At 41.9% G+C, this 14,693-nt stretch overlaps 1 protein-coding gene across 1 annotated transcript in view; it reads left to right on the forward strand.

Moving 5' to 3' along the window:
• tln2a (talin 2a) overlaps positions 1-14,134 on the forward strand; it is a 46,241-nt gene extending 32,107 nt beyond the window's left edge. Inside the window, exons 32-58 of the mRNA XM_061276916.1 lie at positions 118-257; positions 641-734; positions 907-996; positions 1,096-1,218; positions 1,611-1,754; positions 1,909-2,070; positions 2,203-2,343; positions 2,764-2,945; positions 3,298-3,430; positions 3,740-3,841; positions 4,142-4,312; positions 4,389-4,535; positions 5,606-5,707; positions 5,796-5,915; positions 5,983-6,129; positions 6,199-6,365; positions 6,991-7,174; positions 7,251-7,376; positions 7,567-7,683; positions 8,010-8,195; positions 8,267-8,374; positions 8,566-8,671; positions 9,248-9,372; positions 10,868-11,056; positions 11,122-11,304; positions 11,524-11,649; positions 11,906-14,134. Coding sequence (XP_061132900.1) covers positions 118-257; positions 641-734; positions 907-996; positions 1,096-1,218; positions 1,611-1,754; positions 1,909-2,070; positions 2,203-2,343; positions 2,764-2,945; positions 3,298-3,430; positions 3,740-3,841; positions 4,142-4,312; positions 4,389-4,535; positions 5,606-5,707; positions 5,796-5,915; positions 5,983-6,129; positions 6,199-6,365; positions 6,991-7,174; positions 7,251-7,376; positions 7,567-7,683; positions 8,010-8,195; positions 8,267-8,374; positions 8,566-8,671; positions 9,248-9,372; positions 10,868-11,056; positions 11,122-11,304; positions 11,524-11,649; positions 11,906-12,034 — 3,744 coding nt within the window. The 3' untranslated portion in view covers positions 12,035-14,134. The remainder of the gene's footprint in view (positions 1-117; positions 258-640; positions 735-906; positions 997-1,095; positions 1,219-1,610; positions 1,755-1,908; positions 2,071-2,202; positions 2,344-2,763; positions 2,946-3,297; positions 3,431-3,739; positions 3,842-4,141; positions 4,313-4,388; positions 4,536-5,605; positions 5,708-5,795; positions 5,916-5,982; positions 6,130-6,198; positions 6,366-6,990; positions 7,175-7,250; positions 7,377-7,566; positions 7,684-8,009; positions 8,196-8,266; positions 8,375-8,565; positions 8,672-9,247; positions 9,373-10,867; positions 11,057-11,121; positions 11,305-11,523; positions 11,650-11,905) is intronic.
• Positions 14,135-14,693: the final 559 nt, after the last annotated feature.

The raw sequence follows: 14,693 nt of genomic DNA on the forward strand, positions 1-14,693 counted from the left end.
TCCCCAACCTCCCTATTAAAAAGAATAACTGCACCATTTCCCAATTGTGCTTTCGTTGGCTTGAAAGTTTTTCTTGCTGCTGTTGTTTATTTTGTCTCACATGGCTCGTCCTCACAGAAGCGGGACGACCAAGTACAGGTGATCGGTAACCTGAAGAACATCTCCATGGCCTCCAGCAAGCTGCTCCTGGCCGCCAAGAGCCTGTCAGTGGATCCCGCTGCGGCCAACGCCAAAAATCTGCTCGCAGCCGCTGCGAGGTACCGCCGCTGCTTTTTACGCTTTGGAATCAATAGTCACGATAAGTGTCCTTCCTTTCATAGCAAGTAGTGTCGTCGTGTAGAGCCCACATATCACTAGTGCTCCCTCTAGTGGTAGGCAAAAGGATCACTGAATTAAATTTTTGTAAATCTTAAATTCACGTTTTTGTAATCTAGCATCGTTTTAGTTGTATTTAACTTTTAAGTGTAAAAATCTGGAATGTACAGTGTCGCAGTGGCTAACAATATAGAATATAGTTTTTATGAATACTTTATTTACTGTCGGTCGTTATGGTGTTACATGAGAGAGCTTTTTTTTTTACTTGGTGTAAAAAGCTTGAAAGTGACTGCTTCAGAGTGTAATTTTCCGGTTCTCCTTTCAGAGCTGTAACCGACAGCATCAACCAGCTGATCACGCTGTGCACTCAGCAGGCGCCCGGCCAAAAGGAGTGTGATAACGCCCTGCGAGAGCTTGAGGTAAACCACACTGGTTTTTAATCATTCTGGTTCCCACCAAGCAACAAGTTGGAGGAGTATGATTTGGCTCGGTGTTGTTACGTAGATTACAATTTCAATTGGTTTTGTGTAAAAGGCAAAGGTGGGATAATGTTTTACATCTGTGTAAAAGAAGTTACTAAAACATTTCCAGGCTGTCCGAGGAATGCTGGACAACCCCAATGAACCCATCAATGACCTCTCCTACTTTGACTGTATCGAGAGTGTCATGGAAAATTCCAAGGTAAACCTTCCAGGTCTCCCTACTGGGAGATTAAAACATCCCTCATCTCACAATCTGTCACTCTGCTTTTTTTTTTTTTATTCATGTTGGTCCGGCCAGGTCTTGGGGGAGTCAATGGCGGGAATTTCCCAGAACTGTAAGACGGGAGATGTGATGTCATTCGGAGACTGCGTCAGATTGGCGTCCAAGGCCCTTTGCGGCCTCACCGAAGCTGCAGGACAGGTACGTACAAATTCCCAAATGTCATTAATTCCCGTGAAGTGATTACAATGTTCCAGCACGATATTGTGGGCGATTATTTACGCCCCGCAATTTCAGATTTTATTGTGGAACGTATCGAGCCATCTGTTACTATATTGTGGAAATCTCCAGTTTATAGTTATCGCTTTTTTTTTTTTTTTTACTTGAACTTCACAGCTTTGATTCAAAATGTTTTCCTCTCAATTCAATTAATTGCCATTATAAGTAAGAAAATAAGTTTACAATATGTTTAAAAACTTGCCTTAAATATGTTTCAAATATTAATTTTTAAAAACAAAGTTTTATTTTAATATCTAAGTTGTGGCTTTTCACTGATAGTAGGCAGTTCCCAAGACTTGTTTTTTTATTCTTAGGCATCCTACCTGGTGGGCGTGTCCGACCCCAACAGTCACGCAGGTCACCAGGGACTGGTGGACCCCATCCAGTTTGCAAAAGCCAACCAGGCAATTCAAATGGCCTGTCAGAATCTTGTGGACCCAGAGAGTAGCGCCTCCCAGGTACATTCCGCCATAAAATAAAGACTAGCAGGTATTGTTGTTTATTGTTTCTCACCTTTAAGATACAATCAGATACTTTGAGTAAATGCTACAGTGGCCTCTAATGGACCATGAATCTTATGGGCCTTATTTTTATTTCTCCTTAACATTGCAGGTGCTCTCAGCAGCCACCATTGTTGCAAAGCACACGTCTGCTCTGTGCAACGCCTGCCGCCTGGCCTCCTCCAAAACCACCAACCCGGTCGCCAAGAGACACTTTGTCCAATCAGCTAAGGAGGTGGCTAACAGCACCGCCAACTTGGTCAAAACCATTAAGGTGGGTCTAGTCCTTCCAAAGCCTAATCAGACAGATCATCACATGTCCATTCAGGACTTAAACCAGTAGGCATTGGATTAAAGAATCAGTGGAACATGACAGCAAGAGCTTGTTTGTGATTTTCTCTCTCAGGCTCTCGATGGAGATTTCTCAGATGAGAACAGGAACAGGTGTCGAGTGGCCACAGCTCCGCTCATCGAAGCGGTGGAAAATCTGACGATATTTGCCTCCAACCCAGAATTTGCCAGCATCCCGGCTCAGATAAGCCATGAGGTCAGTCACAGACTTTTTGTGTAGTATACTAGGAAAAAGGCATTTTATGTCTAAACCAGGGATGTCAAATTCATTTTTGTCGCGGGCCGCGTTGTACTCAGTTTCCCTCTGAGGGCCATTATGCCTGTCAATGTCTTCTATATACATATAGTCGAGGCTACACAACAAACTGATGAATAACTAGTTTCGAAATCAAAGACTCGTAAAAACTGTTCGAGTTTAAAAAGATGAATGGTCATAAAAATAACTAGTAATATCTCTATTTTTTAAAAGTGAAGACAATTTTAAAAATGACACAAAGTCGATACAAACTTTTTCTTCGTGGGCTACATAAAATGATGTGGCCGTCCATATCTGGCCCCCGAGCCTCGGGTTTGAAACCTTTGGTCTGAAGTCTTCCACCAACTTGTTTGGCTGCAGGGTTCTACGGCTCAGGAGCCCATCATCCAATCAGCACTCTCCATGCTTGATAGCTCCACATATCTGCTCAAGACCGCCCGCTCGTTGGTTATCAATCCCAAAGACCCGCCCACTTGGTCCGTTCTGGCCGGTCACTCCCGCACTGTCTCCGACTCCATCAAGAGTCTCATCACCGCCATCCGGTTTGTTGTGGGAGGGGGGGGGGGGGGGGACAATTACCCTGTGTTGAAGCTAATCCTATTTACTTTCATCACTATGTTATATTAGGGTCTAAGTTGACATCTTCACAGCACACACGTGGAATATTAATACAGAAGTATTTTAAAACAATATTTTATATGAAAATACAAGATTCTTCTCACTAAAGTATTTTTTTGTAGTTTTCTAGATTTCATTTTTCAAAGCCAGGATAGATGTAAAAATTGCATTCTTTAGTCAATTTTTTTTTTAACTCCGTCCTCGTTGTCATCCTTCGACCTCCCTCCCCCCAACTATTTTATTGCTCCCTCTCTCTGTGGCCCATTTCCATCTCAGTGACAAGGCCCCGGGCCAGCGGGAGTGCGACTCATCCATTGATAACATCAACAAATGTATCCGGGACATTGAGCAGGCCTCTTTGGCTGCGGTCAGCCAGAACTTACCCAGCAGGGACGACATTTCTCTGGAGGTAAGGAACCGTTACGAAAAGGACTCAACATATTTCATTTTTTCTTTCTAGTTATCAAATGATGCTTTCATTCGATGTGCCACACTGTAAAAGAAAAAAGCCAAAATTCACGCTGCAACAATATTTTAATTTTGTGTGTGCATATTTATTTATTTAACCAGGTTGTTTGTGGTTTTTCTCTCGGGAAAGATATTCAGTTTGAGGGCATTGACGTCAAGGTTCCAAATGAACCACTGTGAATGCAATTCCACCTTTCACATGAAAAGGCCACACAGGAACAAATGTACTTTCATTCCCTCTTCTTTTCAGGCCCTGCAAGAGCAGCTGACGTCCTCCGTTCAGGAAATTGGCCACTTAATCGACCCTGTTTCCACTGCTGCCAGAGGCGAGGCTTCCCAACTAGGACACAAGGTGCGCTATATAGGGCAACACATTAATGACTTTACTTAAATGATTTAAACGTGAAGCAAGACAAAAGTGGAAGTAGAGTCGATGTCATTTATCATTGGGGATACATTCAAAACCTGCTTGCAATACGTGAAAATAAATGTGATACAGAGACGCATTTTTAATTAGAATTTTTTCATTTTTAATTTAATTTTTTTTTTCAAAAAAAGCCATTTTGAACATTTTTTTAAAGTACATATATGTATATAATTTAAAAAAAAAAAAAAAAAATTCCTGTAATCAAGATTTGATGTTTGACCTTAGGTGACCCAGCTGGCTGGCTACTTTGAACCACTGAGCAGGGCAGCAGTGGGCGTGGCGTCCAAGCTGAAGGACCACCAGCAGCAGATGACCTTCCTGGATCAGACCAAAACCCTGGCTGAGTCCGCCCTGCAAATGCTCTACGCCGCCAAGGAGGGGGGAGGGAATTGCAAGGTCAGATCTTCAGTGGCAGTTGTTACCATCATCCATTGTTATTTCTCCAAAGTAATATTGTAGAGACAACTTTCAGGCGTCTCACACTCACGATGCCATCGCCGAGGCCTCTCAGTTAATGAAGGAGGCGGTGGATGACATCATGGTGACACTGAATGAGGCTGCCAGTGAAGTTGGCATGGTCGGCGGCATGGTGGATTCCATCGCGGAGGCCATGGCCAAGGTAAATCCAGTTTATGACTTTTATGAATTTTTCATTTAAAAAGTCGACAGCATATCTAGAGAACCAACTGTTTCTATACAGACATCAAAGTATTTCCATATCATTTCTTGTTTAAATTTCGTGTCAATATATAATAAACTACTGCTGCTCAATGTCAGATTCCGAAGTGTCTGTATGCTTTGTGAACGTGACGTACCTGCGATATTGCAAACTGCTGTCTGCTGGCTTCCCTGTGATCCGTTAATTTAACACAGACGCCGTAATGTATGCAGTGCAAGCTGGCAATCATATTTTTTCCTTTTTTTCTTTCCTTTTACTTGCAAGGCTTTTTTTTTTAATGGATTAAATATTCACCAGATGCTTCACAGTTATCAATTGTGCCTTTATAAAGATGATCAATTTTGTCACACAGGTGCTTATTTAACAATCTGCTTGTTAATCTAGTTGGTCCTGCATTATTATTAGTATTCCAAGCAGGAGGATTTGCACTATGCAATAGCTTTGAGCCACCTTCCACTTAAGACAAATAAATGCCTCCTTTATTTAACCTCTCCCTTTTTCCCCTCTATTAGAAAATACTGGTAGTGATAGTAAGTAAGCTCTAATTATGTGTGCTCTAGTTGCGGTACTTCATAATATTAAGTTATTTACTGAGCCCATTTGAACTCAGTTGCTTAGAAACAGCAGCACCTACCAAAGCAAGTCAAAAGGGTCTCGGTTGAATTAAAGTGTGGAGTCTAAATTATTAAGGATGATCTTGCGTTAAGTGGCCAAAGCTTCTTAAACGGCTATTAAAATTCCAATCGACTCTGACTTGTGGTTCTTACGTGTTTATGTTGCAAGAAGGCAGTTCATTTGTTTATTTATTTGTTTGTTTGTTTACATATTTATTTATTATTTAGTTTTTAACTCACTAACTGCATTTGAATATATAAGGACATTAAAAACTGCTTGAATTGGGTATTTTATTGGTTAAGGTGTAACATTTAACATTTTGATTTTTGTATTTTTTTGTCATTTAAAATGCATACTTGTTTGAAATGCAAACTGAATGTTTCTTGTTTCTTCAGCTGGATGAGGGAACGCCGCCTGAGCCCGAAGGCTCATTTGTGGATTACCAAACCAGTATGGTGAAACACTCCAAAGCTATTGCAGTCACTGCTCAGGAAATGGTAAGCCGCATTAAACTTTAAATGTTACTTAGTATAAAACGTTTGGAAAAAGATCTGAAATGATGACGTTTGGTTTGTTATGACTTAGATGACTAAATCGGTGACGTGTCCGGATGAGCTCGGAGGTCTGGCCTCTCAGGTAACGGTCGATTTCAGCCAGCTGGCCGTCGAGGGACGGATGGCCGCCCACACGGCCGAGCCCGAAGAGGTACGGTGACCCGGCAGGCATTAAACAGCAACTGCCGTGAGCAACTTGTCTACTCCATGTTTCCCAGATCGGCTTTCAGATCAAAACCCGAGTGCAGGAGCTGGGCCACGGCTGCATCTACCTGGTGCAGAAGGCCGGGTCGTTGCAGATCACGCCTTCCGACGGCTTCACCAAGCGAGAGCTCATCGACTGCGCACGCGCCGTCACAGAAAAGGTTAGCATCATCATAAACCAAAAAAACAAAGCAAACATTCTGACCGTTGTTTTTTGCCGACGTCCTCAGGTGTCCTTGGTGCTGTCGGCACTCCAGGCAGGCAACAAAGGAACGCAGGCCTGCATCACAGCGGCAAGCGCCGTGTCGGGCATCATCGCCGATTTGGACACCATCATCATGTTCGCCTCCGCTGGCACGCTCAACGCCGAAAATGACGAATCCTTCGCCGACCACAGGTGGGAGTGGCAAAATCTGTTTTTTGGAGAATTTCTCACGTCTGTAGCTTCAAATCGACTTTGGGGATCTGTTCTCAGAAGCTGACAGAATGACTTAGTAGCATGCAGACAAAAGGGGAGCTTAACATTTTCTGAACGTCAGAAAGTACAAATTACCCCTCAGGCTTTGCAAGATGAACTGTCACATCTTTCACTGTGACAACAAAAGGAGACAATAGGCTGCTTTGGTGTGACAGCGTGAGTGAAAAGATGATCCCAGATTGAAATGATAAATTGTTTTGTGACATGGCTCATCATGTTCCTCCCGTGGCATGAAACTGGAAAATTCACAAAAAGCCTCGTTTCTGATCTTTAACTTTTGCACGCATTTTATTTCTGCATTGATTCTGACACGGAAAGCTCATCTAGAAATATATCCACAGCACAGCATTTAATAGTGTAAAAGAGTGAAAATAAAATTAAGAAAATCATAACATAACACAAAATAATATACAAAATAAAATAAACACAAAATGGAAAAAAATACTCTATAAATAATTAAATGAATGATGATTAAATCCCATTTACTTGGTAAGAGAAATTGTATCGGACGTCATTTACAAATGGTGAAATTTCTCTTCCTCAGAGAAAACATTCTGAAAACGGCCAAAGCTCTCGTGGAGGACACAAAAATGTTGGTGTCAGGCGCCGCTTCTGGCCAGGATAAGCTGGCGCATGCCGCCCAGTCCTCTGCCAAAACCATCACCCAGCTCACTGACGTGGTCAAACTAGGCGCAGCCAGCATTGGTTCTGATGATCCAGAGACACAGGTTGAACTGTTTAGTTGTCATAGCAACATGACTTCACATTTCTCAATGCCTCATGAACTCATTGTTTGAACTCCAGGTGGTTCTGATAAATGCTGTCAAAGACGTGGCCAAGGCGCTGGCGGAGCTCATCAGCGCCACCAAGTGTGCCGCCGGCAAAGCTGCAGATGACCCGTCCATGTACCAGCTCAAGAGCGCGGCAAAGGTGCGGGCACCATTTCATCCATCCATTTTTTTTTTTTTTTTCGACAGAGCGTGACCTCATCATTAGGGTCATGTGTGAGGTGAAATCACTCCCAGCTGAAAGAAAAAAAATTCAGTATAGATAAAATATGTCTTCTAAATGGAGTACTACTTACAACCCTGCCAAATTTGAATGATAATTTTGCTTTCAGGTGATGGTGACCAATGTGACGTCCCTGCTGAAGACGGTGAAGGCCGTGGAGGATGAGGCCACGCGAGGCACTCGAGCGCTGGAGGCCACCATCGAGTGCATCAAACAGGAAACGGCGGTGAGATGACATCGGCTGCCGTTCGGCTCTAATGTCAATAAATGCAGTGTTAATGTATGAATCACCATTTGTTGAAGAATTAAAAACCGATAGCTCCGAATCATTCGAGACTATATAGGGATGGACAAATATTGAACAAGTGATATGTAATATATTTTAAGATAAGTGTGTTTTACCTACTCTTCATTGACTTCATTATAATAAAATATATAATATATAAAATAAAAATACAAAAAATATAAAATAAATATATATTCTAATAAAAATATATAATTCTGTTTAAAAACGTAACTATTGACATCTGCCCCCCGTTTCGGCATCCCCAGTTGTTCCAGTCCCGCGATCCTCCGAGCAAAACAACCACGCCCGAAGAGTTCATCCGCATAACCAAGGGCATCACCATGGCGACGGCCAAAGCGGTGGCCGCCGGCAACTCGGCTCGACAGGAGGACATCATTCACACGGCCAACCTGAGCCGCAAGGCCATTTCTGACATGCTCGCCAGCTGCAAGGTTCATATAGTTGATCAGGTGACCCTGAAAGCGTTTACCTCTTTAAGGTTGATTGTATTTGTGCTATGCAGCAAGCGGCTTATCATCCTGATGTCAACGAGGAAGTGAAGAACAGGGCGCTGAGATTTGGATCAGAGTGCACCATCGGATACATTGATCTACTTGAACAAGTCCTCATGGTGGGTGGTTTTTCTGTGTTGCAAATTGTTTGAGATACAATATTATTTGGACCTCACTTTTTTTGTTGGAGAACCTATCATCTGTTGTTTGCTGAAAACTCACCTAGTCGCTGTATTTGGGTCTCTAAAATCCCGTAAGATGCCACAAGATGGCAGTAAAGCTCTGTCTAATAGTACTTTTTTGTGCATAGGTGTTGCAGAGGCCCACTCCTGAGCAGAAGCAGCAGTTGGCGGCGTGTTCAAAACGAGTGGCAGGAGCAGTCACAGAACTTATCCAGTCTGCAGAGGCCATGAAAGGTAATTAGACGATATATATATATTGCGCAACTAAACAGAATTTTGAAGACAATTTTGTTTCCTTGAGGAAAAAACTGGATTCGTACTATGAGAATGGAGGTGCAATTTCTGAAGAAGAAAAAAATTACACATCCAAATTCCTCCACGTTGAGCGGCACTGATTTTACATATACATAATAGTTGTGTTCTTCGTAACAAATTGCTTCATTCCCTGAGATATTTTGTTAACCACTTGTCTTCCTCCTTTTTTGGCACCACAGATGAAGGTAAGTTAGTGTTGTTTTCTATCCAGAGACTGATTTCACCAAAAGCTTGACAGTTTTTTATTTTGGTTCTCATCTTTTGGCCGCTAACATGGCTTCATTTCATCCCATCTCAAAGTTCAGCTGCTGCACGGAGACGTCAAAGTTCGATCCGCTTTTGTTTTAGACACACTCATCACTCACTTCATGCGACGAATGTGGCACCCGGGAATGCGTGAATGTGCCGATGCTCTGTTGTCGTGAGGCATGACCCAGCGACGTTTTGATTCTGCGAGCGAGCTTGTAACTTGTATGTTGTCATGGTTCGATCCAGGTTCCGAGTGGGTGGACCCCGAGGACCCGACGGTGATTGCGGAGACGGAGCTGCTCGGGGCGGCGGCGTCCATTGAGGCTGCCGCGAAGAAGCTGGAGCAGCTCAAACCACGAGCCAAGCCCAAGGTGAGACACCACACGCCTTTATGCAAGACTCGTAAGAATTTGTTCATATGTAGACTTTTAGAATTAAATAGTTTTGAAAAGAAAACAATAAATAAATCAAATAATTTTAATGAAAAATGTCTAAAATATGAAATTAATCACAATTAAAGTATTATAAAACAAAATCAATATAACCAGATTTTTAATTTTTTTTATACAGGCTAGAATTTCATTTTAATATTCTGATATTTTTTGATCATTTCATTTTCATTCATCACACATTTTCCATCTTGCATTTCAAACATTGAATGTCAGTACAAAAGCACTACATATAATTTCTAATAAGTATCAAACCAATAAAAAAAACTTGTCAAGTGCAATTTTTTTCAAAATCTAAATAACTGTTTAAATTGTGTGTGCTTACGTGTAAATAAAGTGACAAATGAGGATTTTCAGGAATGTGGATGTTGTCTCTTGTCTCCTCCCTGTTGAAACATTCCCCACAACGTCCAGTGATGGCGCTACAATGGCTTCTGAATTATTTTCTCACCATCCCTTCTCATGTGTCCAGCCCATTTTCAGTGGGAGAGAAAATAATCGTACGTGCCAGCCAGCCCCTCATGGTTTCAAATCCAACTCATTAGTTCTCCTTGTCCATGAAAATGTTTTAATATCCCTCCCAAGATTTGGCCTTATTCCCTTTTGACTTGTTTCTTCCTCATCCCAATCCTTCCATCTGCGGTAAACTGAGCTAAATCCCTTTCCCTACATATGCTCTTGATAAATCCCACGCCAAATCAATCTAACCTTTAACCCCACTTCCACCCTAACCCTCTCCTTGTGTCCCTGCCTTGCCTGCCCCCGCCTCCGGAGGCCTCCTCTGCAGGGCTCTGTCTGATATGTTTGATATATTAGGTTGTTATTCAGTCCCAACTATATATCAAACATATTCCTACAGTGTCCCGCTCTGTCTACAGACTTGTGGCGTGTGAATGTGCATATGTCTGTGTGCAAGAGGTCACGTGTATTATTAATCCAAACACTTTAATGTAATATGATAATCTAGTCAGTCATTGCACAATTTAGATTCTTCAGCGTTGGTTTGCAGATGTAGACGTCCTTCAAAGCCAAACTGAATTTATTTGGGTCAGCACATCATTTTGTAATTTCAATTAATGACTTCTTCATGAAAATGATATAAAAATGTCAAAAACAACAACAAAAGAAATTTCAGATCCCATAACTGTTATCTTGAAATTAAGAGATTTACATTGAAAAAGTAAATACGTGATACTTTGATAATTAATCCCTTGGTTCCTTCAAATCCACACAAAGTTAAATGCAAAATAAAAGTTGTTGGATTGTGTTTAATTATGCCAACACACAATCGAAAAGGATAAAGTGAGGTAATCCTGAATTATATCCACGACGGCCCCTTCTAGGTACAGTACGAACAATTTGCATGCAAAGTGACGAACGTGTAATGGAAGTATGTGTTGTTGTTTTCTCCCCTCAGTTGGCAGACGAAACGTTGAACTTCGAGGAGCAGATCCTCGAGGCGGCCAAGTCCATCGCCGCCGCTACCAGCGCCTTAGTCAAATCCGCCTCAGCCGCCCAGAGGGAGCTGGTGGCTCAGGGCAAAGTGGGCTCCATCCCGGCCAACGCTATAGACGACGGACAGTGGTCCCAGGGGCTCATCTCTGCTGTGAGTACGAATATTTGATCGACACATTTGATAAGATGGCTGACGAAGCGCGTGGCCTCTCTCAGGCGCGTATGGTGGCGGCGGCCACCAGCAACCTGTGCGAAGCGGCCAACGCGTCCGTGCAAGGACACGCCAGTGAGGAGAAGCTCATCTCTTCGGCCAAACAGGTGGCCGCATCCACAGCTCAGCTGCTGGTGGCCTGCAAGGTGAAGGCTGACCAAGACTCTGAGGCCATGAGGAGACTGCAGGTACGCATTTCACATTGAGTGTCATTAATTTGATGCCATTTTAAGAAAAAATGGCGCATAAAAGTGTTTTTCTAAAGTTATCTATCAGTTTTTATGTATTAAAAGTAACAGTGGTATCGGTGCTCGGTATCGGTGTATAATGTACATATATAATAGCAATGGAACATTTGTGTGCCTCCTGGTGGTTTAATGTGACGGTCCCATTGGACGTTCAACCAGATTGCTGGCAATGCAGTCAAGAAGGCGTCCGACAACCTGGTTCGAGCCGCTCAGAAGGCGGCCTTCGACAAAGCCGACGAAGACAACGTGGTGGTCAAGACCAAGTTTGTGGGAGGCATTGCGCAGGTAAAAAACAAAATCACAGATTTAATGGATCAATGAGTACAGCATGACAAATATGTCACAAGATGTCATTTGTGATTAAATCTTACCTGCACCTCTGCTGAAAAATTGCAGTTCAAACTTTGGTCACTGCATTCTATTAGTTAACCACTAGATGGCCCGCTCTGTCCTTTTAGGTTCCAAATAAACGTACACGCACATTTATTTAGTATTTATCGATGGATTGATTCATGTCATTCTTCGTTTTCGTCCTTGCAAGATCATCGCTGCTCAGGAGGAAATGCTGAGAAAGGAGCGGGAGTTGGAGGAAGCCCGCAAAAAGCTAGCTCAGATCCGACAGCAGCAATACAAGTTCTTGCCAAGCGAACTGCGCGAGGATAACAACTAAAATAAGCGCAGAATCGACTTATTCTTCAAACGGCTCCTCTGCTGAGACTTGTTGGAAGCAAACAGTTCCGTGTTAATCTTCAAATTGCTGAGTTTTGGGACACAAACCTCACCGATGGGTCTCCTCCTATAACAACACAGCTACTTCGACTGATATCAAACCGAATGTGATTCAATTGGGAGCGACCGTGTGAAATGTTTCGTTCGTAAATGATTTTTTACCCGCATTGAGAAGTTCCCGTGTTGTGTGAATGTCTTTTTAATGGCCATGAGAGAGTCACGTGACCCCATCGACAAAGGATGGTTTTACATATTTGTCACTGTAAATTTATCTCATGGACATTTTTGTGTGTGACTATTTTTCCTACATGCTCAATGACCTGCATGTTTGGCTTAGACCTTGAATCTGCAGCGTGCAGCCTATCAGACTCAAAGGTGACTTAAAGAGACCGTTGAAGGAATATTTATTTTTAATTTGAAAGATTTTTATTCGCGGAAAGTTCTTTTCACACTTTGGAGAAATAAATCTGATGCAATAACGAGGATGGTGCTGTAGAGGCCAGTGTCAGTGTCCGGCAGAGATCAATGCAAAATAATAATCAATCATAACATTTATTTTTGCTTCCACCATGAAATCATTTGAAATTTGTTAAATTGGCTGATTATGAGAAACACCTCAAAATGTTGCAACTTTGTTTTATAAATAGTTTTTCGAGTAATTAAAAAAATGACAATAATCATCTTGACTATAATCAAGCACAATTCTGCAGCATGAATTGAAATCACTTTTTTTTTTTAAATGAAAGGGTGCGGCTTTATAAATATACTACCTGCAATAGTTGAGCCCTTTGTTTACCAAAATGTGATTGTAGTGGCTTTTTGCCTTACTTTATGGCCTATGTTACAATAAAACATACATGTAAAGTGTATGTTCAGGTTAGTGCATGACTTCAAGTGCATCATATCATAACTGTTCAAACTTCTATGGATGCACAAATACGTTGACAAGACTTCAAATTGACATTATGCTGTGTGTGAACGAGAATCACGTGTGTGTGCTCATAGTGTTATTTTTATTATTAGTGCCTTAGTCCGTAGCCTATTCAGTGTCTACAGTGATGTGTGTGTGAGTGGAAGCACAAGCACATTTTTTGGCAATGGAGGTTCTCATTTGTTGTCGTGGGTTTTGACATCATCCAAATGTCGAATTACCTGCCGCCGGGAAAGTCTCTCATCATTATGACATGTTTAATGGCCCTTTAGAAGGGGGGTGTTGAAACTGGTTCACTGCAATTTATTCATGTTCTCTATATTTTTCATCATGTTTCTCATCAATTTGATAAAGAATGATCAAACTGGTTCGCTGCGTTTTCACGAGGGTTCTCATCATTCTGTCTCATGTAAGGTCTTTCTATATGATGTTTCACCATGTTTTTTATTATTTGAAAACGTTTTTAGGAGATGGTCACTGCATTTTCATGATGTTTTCACAAATTCTGACTGAAGGATTCATTCATTGCATTTTTATGCAACCAGGATGATTAGGAACTCTTATAACTCGTTCACTGCATTTCATCAAACTCCTTTTCAGGCATTGTACTGTATCATGTCTCAATTTCTGACACGTAAGGCTTTTTTTGGGAATGATGGAACTCGTGAAGGGCTTTTTTTTGTGATGGTGGTTCTGCATTTCCATTGCTGTATGTTTGTCACGTTTGAAGGCCTTTTTGAGGGATGCTAGTACTGTTTCACTGGAGGCCTTTTTCCAGATGACCATAATGACAACAAGATCTGATTGTCATCTGGCATGCACGCTTTTGCTTTAAAACCAACAACAAACTGGCTTTGTTTTTCAGTCAATCACCTTTTTTAATGTGCATAGGCATTTTATGAATGAATACCCCCCCCCCCCCCCCCCCCACATCTCCCCTTTTAACCTGTATAAGAAGTAAATCAACATTTGTCACTATTAGGATGTTGTGGAACATATTACAAATGTTGTATGTGTTACCCGTAAAGATTACGTATACAAGATATTTATCCGGCCATGATAAAATTATTTTTTTGTATTTACTGGAAATAAAGTGTTGCATTGTGTCAACGGCCCTGTATTTGAGCATTTTGATTTCCTTTACTGTGGTTGTGTTCCAGCGAAGAGCTACTTTGAAGAAAGAAAAAAAATCTCCAGAGACTTCTCCTGTTTGCTAAATGTTCAGCAAAGTGTAAACAAGGCCTGACAAGTGTCTTTGAGTTGCTTTGGTGTTGGGACAAGATGGCATTAAACCTGGAGCGATACGCAGGCCTGGCCCGTCCGCTAACAGCCAAGCTAAATTTGTCTGCCACTAAAATTTGAGCAGGCGACATCAATTGTGGCCACTACCAGCTGCTCCTTGTACTCCTTTTAGATATGGAATCCCTTTTACCACATATAATTTTATGATCACCTTCCAATACTATACAAGCCACTGAAATTGAATCTTAAGAAGTTTTAAATGTTGTGTGAGGAAACACATCTGAAAAGTACTGAAAAAGTGACAGCTGCCAGTGGCCCTGTGAACTATCGAAGGAGCACAAGGTGAGGGGGGAGTGAGACGGGGGCGGGCTGTTGAAAAGCTAAAAGCCACTTGAGCCAGGGTGGCCAATTAAAGCGGCACAACTTG

This window comes from Syngnathus typhle, linkage group LG4 (genome assembly GCF_033458585.1).
Source record: "Syngnathus typhle isolate RoL2023-S1 ecotype Sweden linkage group LG4, RoL_Styp_1.0, whole genome shotgun sequence".
Lineage (NCBI taxonomy): Eukaryota > Metazoa > Chordata > Actinopteri > Syngnathiformes > Syngnathidae > Syngnathus > Syngnathus typhle.